General features: G+C 29.4%; 1 protein-coding gene across 1 annotated transcript in view; it reads left to right on the plus strand.

Moving 5' to 3' along the window:
• The first annotated feature begins 1,162 nt into the window (after positions 1-1,162).
• Positions 1,163-15,564, plus strand: part of LOC142328388 (uncharacterized) — a 61,118-nt gene continuing 46,716 nt past the window's right edge. The window contains exons 1-4 of the mRNA XM_075372096.1: positions 1,163-1,247; positions 12,728-12,891; positions 13,758-13,901; positions 15,040-15,204. Coding sequence (XP_075228211.1) covers positions 1,163-1,247; positions 12,728-12,891; positions 13,758-13,901; positions 15,040-15,204 — 558 coding nt within the window. The remainder of the gene's footprint in view (positions 1,248-12,727; positions 12,892-13,757; positions 13,902-15,039; positions 15,205-15,564) is intronic.

Genomic DNA, 15,564 nt, shown 5'->3' on the forward strand with positions numbered 1-15,564 from the left:
CATTTTAATCGCCCAAGCGATTTTCTCATATACTTCACATACAAAAATGACTAAACAAAAGCTACTCTGATTTGAGGGTGACACCTCATAGTGACCTTGGATTTGAATTGACCTTGACCTTATTTAAAGGTAACAATTTTTTCTAATGGAATGGTTTGTTTTTGACCCCACCAATGAAAAGAGCAGGACGTTTTTTTATTGGAATATGTGGGTTACACATATGATGACCTTTTTTCTTTTTGAAGGTCATATAGCTAACACTAGAGATTGTGTTATACAGTTGCTGGATTTCCAGATATTTACAGTCACTGGTTTCTAAATTGTGAGAATAAGATTGCTCTCTGGTGCTATCTTGAATTAGCAAATTTTGTTAATCAGATACTGTATGTGATCAACTCCTAAACCATGAACTTCTAGAAGCTGGAAAAAATGAAACATTATCGTAAAACATCATAACTAAATTCAAGTATGTTGACATGACATTTTTCGTTCTTTCTATTTGTGCCATTAAATAGGGTAATAAAAATATGAATTTATATCTGAGATGGTCAAGCAACCAATTTTTTTTTTTCTAGACCACTTGTGGACCCTGAAACTCTTGTTGTCTGGAAAGATTTAAAAAAATCCGTATTTCATCCATGTTGTACATCCAGTACCATCTATGTCAACATCTCTGGGGTTCACTGCAAATTTGACTGAATTTCAGTTGATATCATTTAAATTTATGCAGCTAACCATCTATCATTTACTAACTTATTTATGAAGAATTCAGTTTTTGATTTCAGTATCAGTCCATTGAAGGGAATAGCAGGTTTTGTTTATTTCAGATTCATTGCACTGCTTTGTGTACTTGTTCATAGGCTGCTGCTTGAATTTTTTTTATCAAGTGTTTCCTTGGCTGTGTGCCTTGAACAATTTTTCTTTGTTGCTACCATCTATGGAGCCAGTTTAAAATCATGGCTTTATTATCAATTGATTTATTACCTTTCATCAGCTATTGGATAATTTTAACTTTTTCTTCCATTGAAAGAGTGGTATGTTGCCGGCCATTTATGAAGTAAGATTTGTACCACAATACACAATTAAGATTAATCGAGATCTATTTTGCTGCCAGTTCTCACAACTGATATAGCGTACTACTGCTAGATAAGGTGGAGAAGATATGCCTTGGTGGGGTTCGTCATCGGTTGTGTTACATTCATGGTGGGATGCTTGCTCATACTCGTGTGGAACAATGACAGATACAAGTATGTTCAGTGTCGAAGAGTGTTTGTAAGCATGTTTGTCGATCCACAAACGCATTTGTAAAACATTGGGGAACATTATGAATGACTTCTTTGTGCATTTTAAGAAATCACAATCACGGCAAATGTTACTGACATGAGAGAACTCTTTTGCAACAGGAAGTGTTCTTGGTGCACCATGCAGTGGAAGGCCGAGCACTTGAGCTGAGACATTTGCTGCTGTGGAGGCATCGATTCAACAATTACCAATGAAATCAACACACAAATGTTTTGCAGAGTTAGAGATTCCCAGATTGACTATGTGAGACCATATGTAGAAGGACTTTAAAGTTAAATGTTTTTGTCCAGCCACAGTTAATGAGTTTCAGCGACAGTGACCTTGATCAATGTGTTTATGTACGTCAGTTATTGCTTGAACACTTTCCATGACCAGGCAATAAAACGAATGTAATATTGTAAGATGAGAGAGATTTATTGAAGCTTTCATATTCAAAATGTTTGTTTCTGGGCGAAAGACAATCCTCACTTTTTTGAGGTAATCAAACACCATTTGGTTCATGTTATAATTTGGGCTGGTATACAGCTGAATATCTCGATCCTTGTTTTTTCAATGGGTTAGTTAACACAGTTACCTGAGAATGATGACATGTGTTTGCTTCCAGAATCAGTGCCAAAAGGGATCATTAATATTATTATTACTACGTTTCAGAAAGAAGGTGCTCCAGTGCATTTTGCTTAGAATGTCTGCAGATGCCTCAATAAAATTTTTCCCAATTGCTGTATCGAACATGGATCAGAAGAGTTGGTTCCTTTGCCTTGGCCACCAAGAAGCCCTGACCTCACCACACCTGATAGTGCACTATGGAGTTTTGTAAAAGAAGAGAATGAAAAAGCAGATATGTTAACGAGCAGCTTCAAGATGCTATTCAGTCAGGATTTGAAATGATCATTCCTGATATTCTGTTGTGGATGAACCACCAGATGTGGAGGCACTTACAGCTGTGCTTTGAACTTTGTAGAACCCACTTAGATGTTTTAGATCCATAGAAGATAAGCTGCACCTATCCTAACAATTTCATAACTAGCCAAAAGAGACTTCTCATGCACTCTGTACACAGGTTAGGAGAAATCGAATATCAAACAGATAGCACCCTGAAATACAACGAAATGCTCATTTAGTGTTACATTACTGTATACGCTAAATGGATATTCCAAAGAGTAAAAGTAGCAGTACTGAACTCATGACCTTATGGGGTTTTCGAGATATAATACAATTGTAGAAATAAAGTAAGCGTAGAGTATTCAAGTCAAACAGTGTACAGTAGTGTTCCGCAACTGCAGTCCAAAGGTGAATGTAGATTATAGAAATTGACAGATTGACAAGTTAATTTAATTACAATTTAAATTTAAAGTGATTTTAAAATTTATAGAATCACTGGTTAATACCAATGTTTTCATTAAAGATGAATTTTCCTTAGAGTTTTTTTGTGGAGAGCTTCTTGCAAATTATATTTTTGTAATTTTTGTATTTATCACAGAAGAAATTTTTTGTTTGTTTCCCAATTAAACTTTTTAAGAGGTAATAATTTGAGGGATTTTCCTCAAATTATTATTTTATGTAAACAATTTACAACAGTAGATAATTTCTCTACTTTGATGGTCATTCGACATAATCTCCAGTTGTGAAGGGTAAGGATATTTTTTATATTAGATATTAGCAAAATATTGCAGTAAAATTTATAGTTATTTAAATCTTTATCATAGAGAAATGATTTTATTAATGATACCTTATTTAATTTTCCTAAAGAAACATTAATGATTTGGTTAACAGTTAATTTAAAACTAGTAATTTTTTAAACTTTTATTACAGGGTAGAGTCAAAATTAAGTCCTGTACATCATTAACTGGCTAATACATAGTGTTTCTCATGAAAAAAATTAATAATTTGTAAAAACAATACAAATGTAGGTTGTATAGGGCAAACAATTACAATGGAGGTTGAATAGAAATCCAAGAAATCTGTAATCGCCCAACATGCCTAGAAAGTGGTCATACAAATTTTTTTTTAGAAATTAATGTTAAATAAAATAAAATTACATAAACAGGAATTAGGAAACTTCATTGGATAAAATAGTAAGAAACCAGTTAGTAAAATAGCCTTAGAATGTGAAGTTCATCAAAAACGTTTTTTGAAAAACATTAAATGGTTCTTCATTCCCTTGAATTTTATTTCATTGGAGGGGATGTTCATTTGATTGATTCAACGTTCGTGCAGTGAAAGCTCTAGCTTTCTTGTGATAAGTTATCTTATCTAGTCCTATGTAAAAGGTAGGTAATAAAAATTGAAGGTGTTAAATGTTTTTAAACTACCTTTAAACTCTCAATTGGGATTGCCTAGAACAAAAAATGTGTATTTTACCCATATTTTACAAAAAAATTGTTGGAAAGCCATTTTAATATATTTTCTTTATTTCATTAAATTTTTGTAATCTATTTAGTTTGTGTATACTATTTCTTTACTGATGATGATTATTTATCAAATGCCCATGATTATATATAAAAAGAATTGTGCAACTTTGTGCATTTTTTGGTTTGTCGGTTTATAAATATGTTTAAAAAATCAGCAAGCAAAAACATCCAACTGTATAAATGTAATAAGGTAAGTGAAAATTTTACAAATAATGTATAGCTCTGCTTGTGAATATATATATATATATATATATAGAGAGAGAGAGAGAGAGAGAGAAGAAATAAAAATAATTATTGTGTACTTCAGTGGGTTAAGCTGAGTTTTTTTATGCTTTTGAATTAATACACAGGAAGATATAGACAAAAAAGAATTTAATTTACAAAATTATATATATGCTGTTAGTGTCTGTATGTTTGTGATGGTATTGACTCATGATATAGTTATGTGTGACACAGATTTTTCTTTCAGAATTTTTGTCTGATCATATTCAATTTAAAGATTATAAAACTTATTTTTAGGTTTAGTTTTTTTATTGTTAAAAAATAAAAATTCAGTTGGTCTGAATGAAATAATTTAAAAAATTGCTAAACATTTAGTCTGGTTTATTACACATGTGACTAATAGATCAATCTTATAAATTAGGTGTTCTCTGACATGGCATGATCACAATCATGCTTATTAACAGGCAGAAAAAGGTTGTTACAGAATCAAAGAATTGTAAATATCATCTTTCTTATTAATTAGATAGTTTATTTTGTAATTGAAATGCTAACTATTTCTATTGAAGTACTTAAATTATTTATTTATGATTAATTTTTGTCTGTTATCAGATTTGGTATTATGTTCTAGGAAACTGGTATTAAGGCAAGGATATTTACTCTTAAGAGGAAAATTAAAAAAAAAAAAATGTGATACTGAGTCATAGGATATCATGGTTTTTTTTTGTAATCAAGGAGACAGCGACAGTTACCCTCCCCATTTTTCCACCACTGTATTCCTATCTTGCTTTCTAAGATGCATTGGTGAACCCACATTTCATCGTAGCTCACACTGAGGCCCAAAAATGCCTCTCCTTTCTGTAAGAGCAATTCAGAAGCTGCTGACAGATGTCTTTCCAGACATTTCTCTGCGCCTCGTGAGATGTGGAACCCACCTTGCTCAACACTTTACTGTACCTGAGAGTGTGACAACATTGTATCATCACTCCCAACACTTATGTCCATCTCTGATGCAATTTCATTGACAGTTATGCAATTGTGACCTTCTACAAGGTTACAAATGTCCTGAATGTTGTCATCATTGATAATGGTCCACAAATGACGTTTGTGAATTTTGTTCTCCACTGCATCACGGCCACTTCAAAATTTTTTGTTAAACTCTTAGAGTTTTTGACAGGGTAGCATTGTTGAACTGTGACTGGAATCAAATCAGAATTTTAAAGGGTTTGTGATAACTTCATTGGTGAGAAATCGGTTAATTCATTGTGCTACGGATGATAGTACCTCTAGCTCAGAAATTTTGTTGCTGACATGGGAATATGACCTACAGGCATGGCTGGGCAGTTGCTCTCTTACGCACACATCAAGCTAACTACCCATAGCACCCCACCATATTCACTCCTCAGTCCATACAGCAAAATTTTGTTTTACATTTGAATGAGCATCGTACTTCTGCCATACCACAGAATTTGAAGATAAGCAGTATATGAAGCTTGTTGTAAAAAAAAAGTCCATGAAAGAAAGATAGCTTAAGAAATGCTACTAGTTGATTCAGTTAAGAAATATTAATGATTTTTAAAGGACAATATTTTTTTGAATAAGATAAAAAATTTTTTTCCTAATTTTATATGAATGTATTTTTTTTTTAAATATTTGCTTCTCCACTTGTTTTTTAATTGAATATTTTCAATCAAGAAATGAGAGAGAAGGTGTCAAACCTTCTGAAATGAGACTGATATTTTTTGTACTGTTAATATATTAAAGGAGTTAATGATTATGTTTTAAAACTGTCTTTAAAGTTTGTATATACTATTTCTTTACTGATGAAGATTGTTTAGCAAGTAGCCATGATTTTATATATAAAGCATTTGAAATTTGTGCATTTTTTCTTCTCACTTTATAGATATATTTAAAAAATAAAAAGCAAGCAAAAAGACCCAGCTGTGTGAATGTAAAGCAAATGAAAACTATATTGCAAATAATTTATAGCTATATATATATATATATATATATATATATATTTTTTCTTCTTCTTTTCTTTTTTAAGTCACTTTTAAGACTCGCATTCCTCTGTACTACTATACAAATATAAATAAATAACTTGGTCCACCAAGTACAGAATAATATTAAATTAGGTAGGGTGACCACTTACTTATTTGATTGTATATACATAAGAGTTCACTTCAATGATTTTCCCACATCTTCAGTTAATCCAATCTTTTAATTGTTCACATAAAATTACATATTATAAATTCACTGCATTAACAAAATAAAATCTTGATAAATACAATAAAACATTTGTTAAAACTTTGGATATAAACTTTAAAATAAATTCAAATCAAAATTAAATTAAAATTATTTTTTTTCTTTCAATTTAAGATTTAAAATCAAAATTTAAAGTTAAAAATGCCATATAAAAAAATATGTCATCAAATAATAAAAATAATAATAAGTTAAAAATACTATTATAAGTTAAAATGATAATTATGTTAAAAAAGAATAAATTTGTGTGTTTGGTTAGCCAATATTATATTACTGTGTAGGATTTTAAGTAGATAAACTAAAAATTAACAATATTTGATAAAGCTGCTGTCTATTGCAGCCTTTATAATTGTGTCACCCTCACACATTTTCTCTAGTGTTTCTGACATCTTACTGATAGTAAGCATTCAATATATGATATTTACGCTAATTTGGAATATTTGAAGTTAAAAAAATTTAATATGAATAATAATAATAATAATAATAATAATAGGGGTTTGAAATTTTAGAGAAATTTTATGTATATAAATATAAAAATGGGATTCAGCTTGATCAACCAAACAGACAGTTTGAGGATGACACAATTACTAAGGCCGCCATAGAATAAAAGCTTGTTATAAAAAAAAGTTTATGATATAGAGATGGTATTACTTAAGAAACGTTAGTTGATCTGATCAAGAAATATAAGAAATCTGTTTATGATTTTTAATTTTATAATTAAAAATTATAAAATTGTAAAATTTATCTAAACTTTTCAAGGCTCTTATAATTCGTTCAGTTAGTCATTGTTCTATTCTTAAAAGTACAGTTCAACATAAATTATAGTACATGTTTGGTTCAATGTGTTTAATCTTTCTTTTTCTTACATAATTTTTTTTTTCCTAGGTAGTGGATGGGAAGGACCATTTGAGGAATTTGATGATAGTCAGATTCCTGAGAAAGAAAAAAGGAATAAACCGGTGGTAAACTTAACATTTTTTAAAATTATTATTGTTAAATATAAACATTTAAAACATTAGTCTATAATTTATAATTAATTTTTTTTTTAATTATGTTCATATTAAATTTTGAATTGTTTACACATTTCAAATTGACATTATTAAGTTTTAACAAAAAGAAGAGAAATAATAAACTTTTTCTTTATCAAGCTAGCAAAATCTAATCTGGTAAATTTCTTGATGGATTTGAAGATTCTGATTATTAAAATGCTGTAATAATATCTTTTTTCATTCATTTGATGAAGAAACTAAAAGTTTGTTTTTCCCATTGAAACTCATAATAAAGAGTCATAATAATAATCTTTATTCCACAAAATAAACAAATGAAAATAAAATTATTTAGTTACAAATTCTTAATACGTAAGCTTAGTAGACATACAACCAAACAGTATAAAATAATAATAAAAAAACCCACTGGGTTGGTCTAGTCGTGAACGCGGCTTCCTAAATCAGCTGATTTGGAAGTCAGAGTTCCAGCATTCAAGTCCTAGTAAAGTCAATTATTTTTACACAGATTTGAACTCTAGATCTTGGATACCGGTGTTCGGTGTTCTGTGTTCTTTGGTGGTTGGGTTTTAATTAACCACACATCTCAGGAATGGTTGAACTGAGACTGTACAAACACTACACTTCATTTACGCTCATACATGTCATCCTCATTCATCCTCTGAGTATTATCTGAACGGTAATTACCGGAGGCTAAACAGGAAAAAGAATATAAAATAATAATAAATGTAGATAATTATAACAATCTTGTGAAACTAGATATCCCCTATAGTAATAACTGTATGGGAGGTTACCATCCATTATTTTTCAATGAACACAATAATAAACTAACCGTTTATTGAATAATGGTCAAGTGTGGATTTCCAAGTGGATATAAAAAATAATTACACTGTACAAGTCTTACAGTACTAATATTTCAGCTAGTGACAAGATTATATATTAATACATACAGATTAAACAAATCAGAACCATAAATACAATACAAGAATACAGTAATTAAATTGAAAATGAAATTTATCCTAGATAAAAAATTGAAAGAAAAAATTAAGAGAAAAATAATGATAAAAATAAAAATTAATAAAAATATGAAAATTTTTGTCATAGATTCCATTCAGAATCACAGGCCAGTCAATTAAAAAACTCTAAATCTTCAATTGGCAACAACCAATCGTAAATTGATAGTAAAAACCTTTTAATCTTCTATGAATTTAAATTCCCTTGGTAAATGATTAAATATATTTTGACCTAAGTATGAATAAAAACGTTTAAATAATTCAATTTTTAGCCTAGGAGGAACTACTCTATCCACTTGCCACAAAGGCCTTATAACCAAAGTACCAAGGCTCTCCTATCCTGTTTACAGCTTTCATAATCCATCATTAGTATTCTATAGAAATACATATGACGCAGTGACAAGATCTTTAGGCCTCTGAATAATGAGAAGGATTCATGTCGTCTACTTTTAACCTATATTATATTTACTACATGCTTCTGAGCAATATAAACAGATCTAAAAACACTGTAGTAAGCTCCATCCCATAATGTAACTTTGACTCTACAGAAGCATAATACAGTGATTTCAGAACCTCTTAACAGGGCAGTATTTTTTTAAATAATAGAATTTATTTATTCTAACACGTAATCGCTAGTATTTGAGATTACTAATATGAACATTCCAGGATAGTCTATTGTCCAAAGTAATGCCCAAGTATTTCACAGAAGCAGCATGTGAAATATTCTCACATGATCAACCAATATTCATTCACCTTACATCCCAATGATATTTAATACATCCAACATTTTCTGCCAAACTTTGCAAATCAATGTTCATGTAATTTATCAGATTTACATTTAATGAAATTCCATTCATCACAAGCCACCATCTTAGGTGAGCCTCAGGTCAGCCTCCACGTCATTTTTAATATCAGACTGAGAGGGTGACGCATAACAAAGTACTGTATTATCTGCAAAGGTGGTCATGTGCCCTTGAAAAGAGCCTCAACATAAATCATTAATATATACAAGAAACAGCACCGGTACAAGTACAGTTCCTTGGGGAAACCCCATAAATTACATCTTCGCCCCTCTTACTACATACATTATTGACTCTTGTTGGTATCTACCACTAAAGTAAGACTTAAACCAGTTATTGTATACGCCTCCAATTCCAGCTGCCCAAAGCTTTTCTAATAACTTCACTCATTCAATTATATCAAATGCATTTTTGAAATCCAGGAATAAACCTGCTGTCCTGCTGCCATTGTTTTTATTGTGAATCAGTTTAGATATAAATATCAATAATGCATTTTCAGTACTTTTACCCTTTCCAAACCCAAACTGATTCTCGCTAAACAAATTTATATTTTTTACTATAATATAATAGTAATAGTTTACTAACCGTCATTTAAGTTTCTCCAATAATTTTGAAAGGACTGGTAACGATTCAATAGGTCTGTAGTTACCTAAAATTTTCCTATCATTACTTTTAAAAATACATAAATATATATTATGTCAAACTGGCTTTTCAGATTTTTTTATGATTCAAATTATTGATGTACTGTGATAGAAATTGAACTGTATTTATCTTTTTTCAATTGCTGTCAGTTTTATAATGGAAGTACTTAGTACAAGTAGAATTATTACAGGAATTTGTTTGCTATATCAGAGTGGAATTTCATTGCTCTCATCGATGTCACCCAACCCTCATGTTATTTTTTATTTAAAAAACTATTTTATTGGAAATTATTTTTTTGTGACTATTAATTAGAAAAAAATAAATGGGTAAATAGTTATTCACTTTTTTGTATCCGACTTCATATTGTGTTTTTACTTGTGTTGTTAAATAGAATTGAAGAGGTTAAATGAAACTATGTAGCCAAGAACTATGTGCTGTTTTATTTGGAGAAGATTGTTTTGCTGTAGAACTTAAACACTGGTAAATGTCACAACTATTTAGGGGCTGATTGATATTTTAATAGTCGTCCTCTGCGTAACAATTAAATTGTTATTTTGTTTCACAGTTTACTTTATAATTTGTTTATTAGGATCAATAAAAACATTGTTTGATTATACACCAAAAATTTATATATCATCGATAATATAATAAGTATTGCGATGATGATGTACAAATTTAAATTAGGGTCAATCAATTTGAAGTGTCTTAAAAATACATAAGCTGATTGATTGACCAGTTTACAAAAAATTGAAACTTACCTGCTTATTTCCTACATGCTTCAGGACCTTAAAACTATTTGTTTTTAATTTTTTATTTAAGCAGATTACCTGTGGCTGCCATTTTTGTTTCATTGTGCATATGTATTTTTGTGATTGCAAGGGTTTATGGAAAAAAGCCTACTAAAAAACTACTATTTGTTCTGGAAGGATGAAACAAAAGCAATTTACTCATATTTTATCAAGGTAAAATATTTGTTCAGTTGTTTATTTAACTGTCTTTTTTTTCTATGAGAAAATTACCAGTAAAGTTGAACATGAAAAACTTAAAAGCGATGCCATTTTGACTCGCTAAATAAGTGCTCCAAGGGGGTTTCTTGTCTTCTTTACACGTTACATTTTTTATATTTAGCCCCAATGTTGTTGAAGTTCACGTTTTCAATCGTTTTAAAATAGTTTATTTTTAAATTAATAATAGGTCTTAATTTAATGATAACTTAACCAATACCAGTAACCTAATACAATTTTGATTCAAAACTGCTTATAAAACTTACCCAAATTGAGATTTCAATGAGTAGCCTACATCTTTTTTCAAGAATTCATTTTTATTTTTATAAACACTATCAAAGAAAAAATAAATTGTAGCAAAATGTTAATTATTCTTCAATGAATTAGCCTGTTTTTGTAGCAATGAAAGTTTATTATTTAGTATGGTTAACCAATAGGTTTGATACCTCTTTTGAGAATGACCCATCCTAAGTTCAATATTGTGATATGGGGCAATATATTGTGGTTGGTCTTTGCATTCATGTAGTTCTTTGTTCTGCTGAGAAAAAAATACTTTTCAAACGGTTAACACAAAGAGACTTTCTGGGAACTAAATTTAAATTTGGAAAAATGTGTTCTTTAAGAGCTTGCTCTCTAATGTTTTATCTGTCAGTTAAGTTATTCTTAACTGTTAACAGAACTGTCCACACAGGTGACTGAATTTTGACAAAAACCTGTTTCCATGATGTTTACAAACACTAGTGACATCCGAATTAACGTGTAAAAAAATCACTAATTTCCCAAATTTTAATGAGTTCTTTTAACACTGTACCATACACTGTTTTACGACACTCTTCATTCACATAAATTCTTATGGAAATTGTTCTCCTATTGTTTTATGTGAAATTACTTTAAAATAATGGAAAAATTTAACTGATTTTAAAATTTGCCATTATAATATTAAGTAAAACTTATTTTCATATAATAAGCATTTCTAAACACAGGAATGAAATTTGAGACACTCAGTAAAGATGTGAACAGATTATTGTCTAATGTCAGACTGATCAGTTTGAAACCGCAATGCTAAATGATGCACAAGCATAAATGAGCCTGTTGCAACATGAATTTTCCTGACTGGAAATGACTTACAAGTGCCTGTCATAACATGAACACTGCAGTTGGATGGTTCAAACATGTCTATTTCAAGACAAGAAAAGAGTATTAGAGTATTTATTTAGCGAGTCAAAATGTTACTGCTTTTAACAGGTTTTTCATGATATTTGAGAGGTTATAACGTTTTTGTTATTAAAATACACAAGAAACTTTTTTATTTGCCATACACAACTACAAAAACAATGTAAGTTGTTGAAATTTTAAATTTTTATCACCAACCTCTGATTTTCATAATCGAAGTTATTTGAAGCCAGAATTTGAGTTTTTAAAAAAAATTAATTTTCAAAAATTCATAAAACTTTAGGGGTAAGTATATCACCAATTAACATTATTTATGGTAAAACTACTAACATATACTGACATAAAGAAATAATTCAAACTGTGTAAGCCATCCCTGCCTCTTGAAAAAAATTACCAAAAGTGAAATTTCACAGTTTTTCATGTCTAACTTTATTGGTTATTATTTCATAGAAAGAAAAGTGATAAGTAAATAAGCCACCAGACCGATCTTTTACCTTGAGAAAATATGAATAAATTGCTTTTTGTTTAATCCTTCCAAGACAAATTGTTTTTAGTTATGATTTTTTTTATAAACGCCTATAATCAAAAAAATAGGTGTGCTCCATAACAAAAAATGGCCGCCACTGGTAAAATGCTTAAATAAAGAATTTAAAAAATATAGTTTTAAGATACTGAGACATGTAGGAAACAAGCGTGTAAGTTTGTTTCAGTTTTTTTTTTTTCTAATTGGTCAAGCAACCATCCTCGGGTCACTTCAAATGGATTGACCCATTAATATACATGACTTTTCATAGTTGAAAAGTTTTTCAAACCCTAAAATGAACAAGGTTGATCTTAAAGTTAATTTCTCTTTCTGTTTTTTTTTTTTAATCCTAATCATTTTAGATTAGTTTTCAGAATATAATATTTATTATGTGTATCTCTTTTTATGGTGTTCTGATGGCGATGACCAAGCCGAATGTTGCCCGATATGTTTCCGTAAACTTAAAACTCAAGAGCTTGGTACACCAGAGGCCTGTGACCATACGTTCTGTGTACTCTGCTTAAAAGAATGGGCTAAGGTAAATTTTGGAAACATTTTTTATGAATAATCTGCAATACAAATTTTTTTTAATATGAAATTTTAAAATAAAGGAATTTTATTTCGGTTATTGAGATAATATTTTTAATATTAATATTTATTAATATATTTTAAGAAAATATTGTATAAATTTTCATCTTTGCTAATGTGATGAATGAATATGAAAAATGATCAGCTTAACACCGTTTACATTGATGGAATGCAATCTGTTTGTTATGAGTTGATGTTTGACATATTAAGTACAAACTCTGAATTTTCCATTATACTGATTATCAAGGGTTTATTGTAAACCATTAGTGAATTTAAACATTCTGTTTAAGACTGTTGTAGCTAAGATTGCGGTTTTAATTTTTGAAATAAAAGGTTTTATTTATGAACTTGAGTATTAACTTCAGTTTAAAATTTCTTCTAGCTTTCACTAGTTAAAGTGGACATTTTATATTTTCATAAAATTTGCTTGTGTGAGAACTGTGTTATTAAACTTTGTCAGGTTTTAATCACAATAACATAATTTTCATCATTATATTTTCTTTTGCAGTCAGAAGCTGGCTTATCGTCAAAAGTAGTTCAAATGATAATTTAACACTCAAAATGACTTAAAATGGTTCTGCATTTTAAATAAATTTGTGAACAGTTTTGAAGCAATTTTCTTTTCCCTGTAATCATTAACCGTAGCTCTTTCTTAAAACTGAATTTAATAATTTTTGTTTGCCATGAATGTACTTATTTTATTTAAGTTTCGTATTAGTATTTTCCTTTCTAATACGTGTACTTTTATTATTGTTTTCTTATATTATCTGACTTAATTCGTATCTTATTCTATTTTTTATTTTATTTTTTTTGCAGAATACCTGTCCTGTGGATAGGCAGCGGTTTTCATTGATACCTGTAAGAAGATCTCTTGGTGGTAAAATTATTGGTCAGATACCAGTTGAAAATGTTGAACCACCACAAGGCAATGCTATTGATGATGATCCCACTTACTGTGAGGTTTGTTTCTTTTTTTATCCGTGATTACTTTATACTATATTAAAGACTCATCTGAGAATTCATAACAATTTCCTTGAAAAATAACAAATATTCATAAAATATTATTTGCAAGCTTTACGTGAACTATAGCAAAAATTATGCTTTCTATTGTGTACACTACATGAACTCACTGGTCTTAGTGACAGTTAAGTTTCTTGTTATAAGTATTATATACTTTATACTCAATTCTGTTTGAGGTGTAAAAGAAGAATGTTGTCAATCAAGCAGGAAAGAGAAGGCTTTGGCTTGTTAGAGCTGTGAATATTGCTGTTGATTATGGAATAAATAAATCTACAGTTTTTGCATTTTGTAAACTTAGTAAAATATTCAGTATGATGCTAAATTCATATAATTTTCAGGATAAATTTTCACTTTATGTACATTTTTGTATATAGTTTTAAAAAAAAATTATAACAGTGACATTTTAGCATTTGCCTAATTAGTAAAAAAATCTACTACGATAAAAATTATACGTGCAGTAAATTTAAAAATAGTTCAAAATTTCTGTGGGTATGGCATTGAAGAGTTTCTATATATACATGGTAACACATATACACACAGGAAATGGTTTTCATGGAGTAATATATATTCTGAATATATTTATTTTAATTAAATACGTGATTCGTTTGTACGAATTTCATTTTTCCTTAGTCTAATTTAAATGAGGAATTGTCTGTTCACAATTAAAAATGTATAATCGCACATAAAGGGAACTCTAGTAAATAACTCTAGTGCACTATTAAATTATTTTCTTGATGTACTAGTTTGGAGCATACAGAATGAGCGGTTGTTCAATGCATAATATCTACATCACAGGACTCCATTTGGAAAAATCTACCTGTACTACATTTATATGTAGATATACCGATGAGTAAATGTTTGAGATGAATACATGTTATTGTTTTGTCGTGTAGGTTGTAGTAGTAGTAGTTTGTTTATACTGGTTCCTTACTGCTGAAGAATGCTTTATTGTGTAAACTTGTAAGAAAGTCATTTTTTGCTTAAGACCAATTTTGTAACCAAATACTTCGGTTGTGTGTGGTGCTTCCTTATAGCATGCCGTTCGTTCAATTTTGTTAATATAATTATTTATTTTCAGATTTGTGGAGAATGTGATCGTGAAGACAGAATGATGCTTTGTGATGGGTGCGATCTAGGATTTCATCTTGAATGTCTAACGACCCCCCTACATACAATACCGATCGCTGAATGGTATTGCCCAAGTTGCAGTGTGATGGGTGCACTTGGAGATCATATAGAAGAGGTGCTCTTCTCTAATTATTATTAATTTTTTAAATTATTATTTACCGTGGTTTTTTCACTGCCATTATTTTAAGTTATTTAATTCGTATATAAAATCTTCTGACAGTTTTTTTCTTAAAAAAAAAAAAAAAATTAATAAATAAAATTAAAAAAATTAAAGTCAGTTAAAATTAATTTTAAAGTTACTGTTTAAGTAAAGAAAACCAAAAGCATGTAAAAAAAATTAATGTCAGTGTAAAGTATTGTTAATAAAAAAAATTTTTTTGCTGTTATATTGTGAAAATTATTTCTAAAATTAACTAAAATTGCACCATATTTTTGTTACGGTACAGTTATGCTTTTGCTGTCCAAAATTTGTAAG

Source organism: Lycorma delicatula, chromosome 7 (genome assembly GCF_047948215.1).
Source record: "Lycorma delicatula isolate Av1 chromosome 7, ASM4794821v1, whole genome shotgun sequence".
Lineage (NCBI taxonomy): Eukaryota > Metazoa > Arthropoda > Insecta > Hemiptera > Fulgoridae > Lycorma > Lycorma delicatula.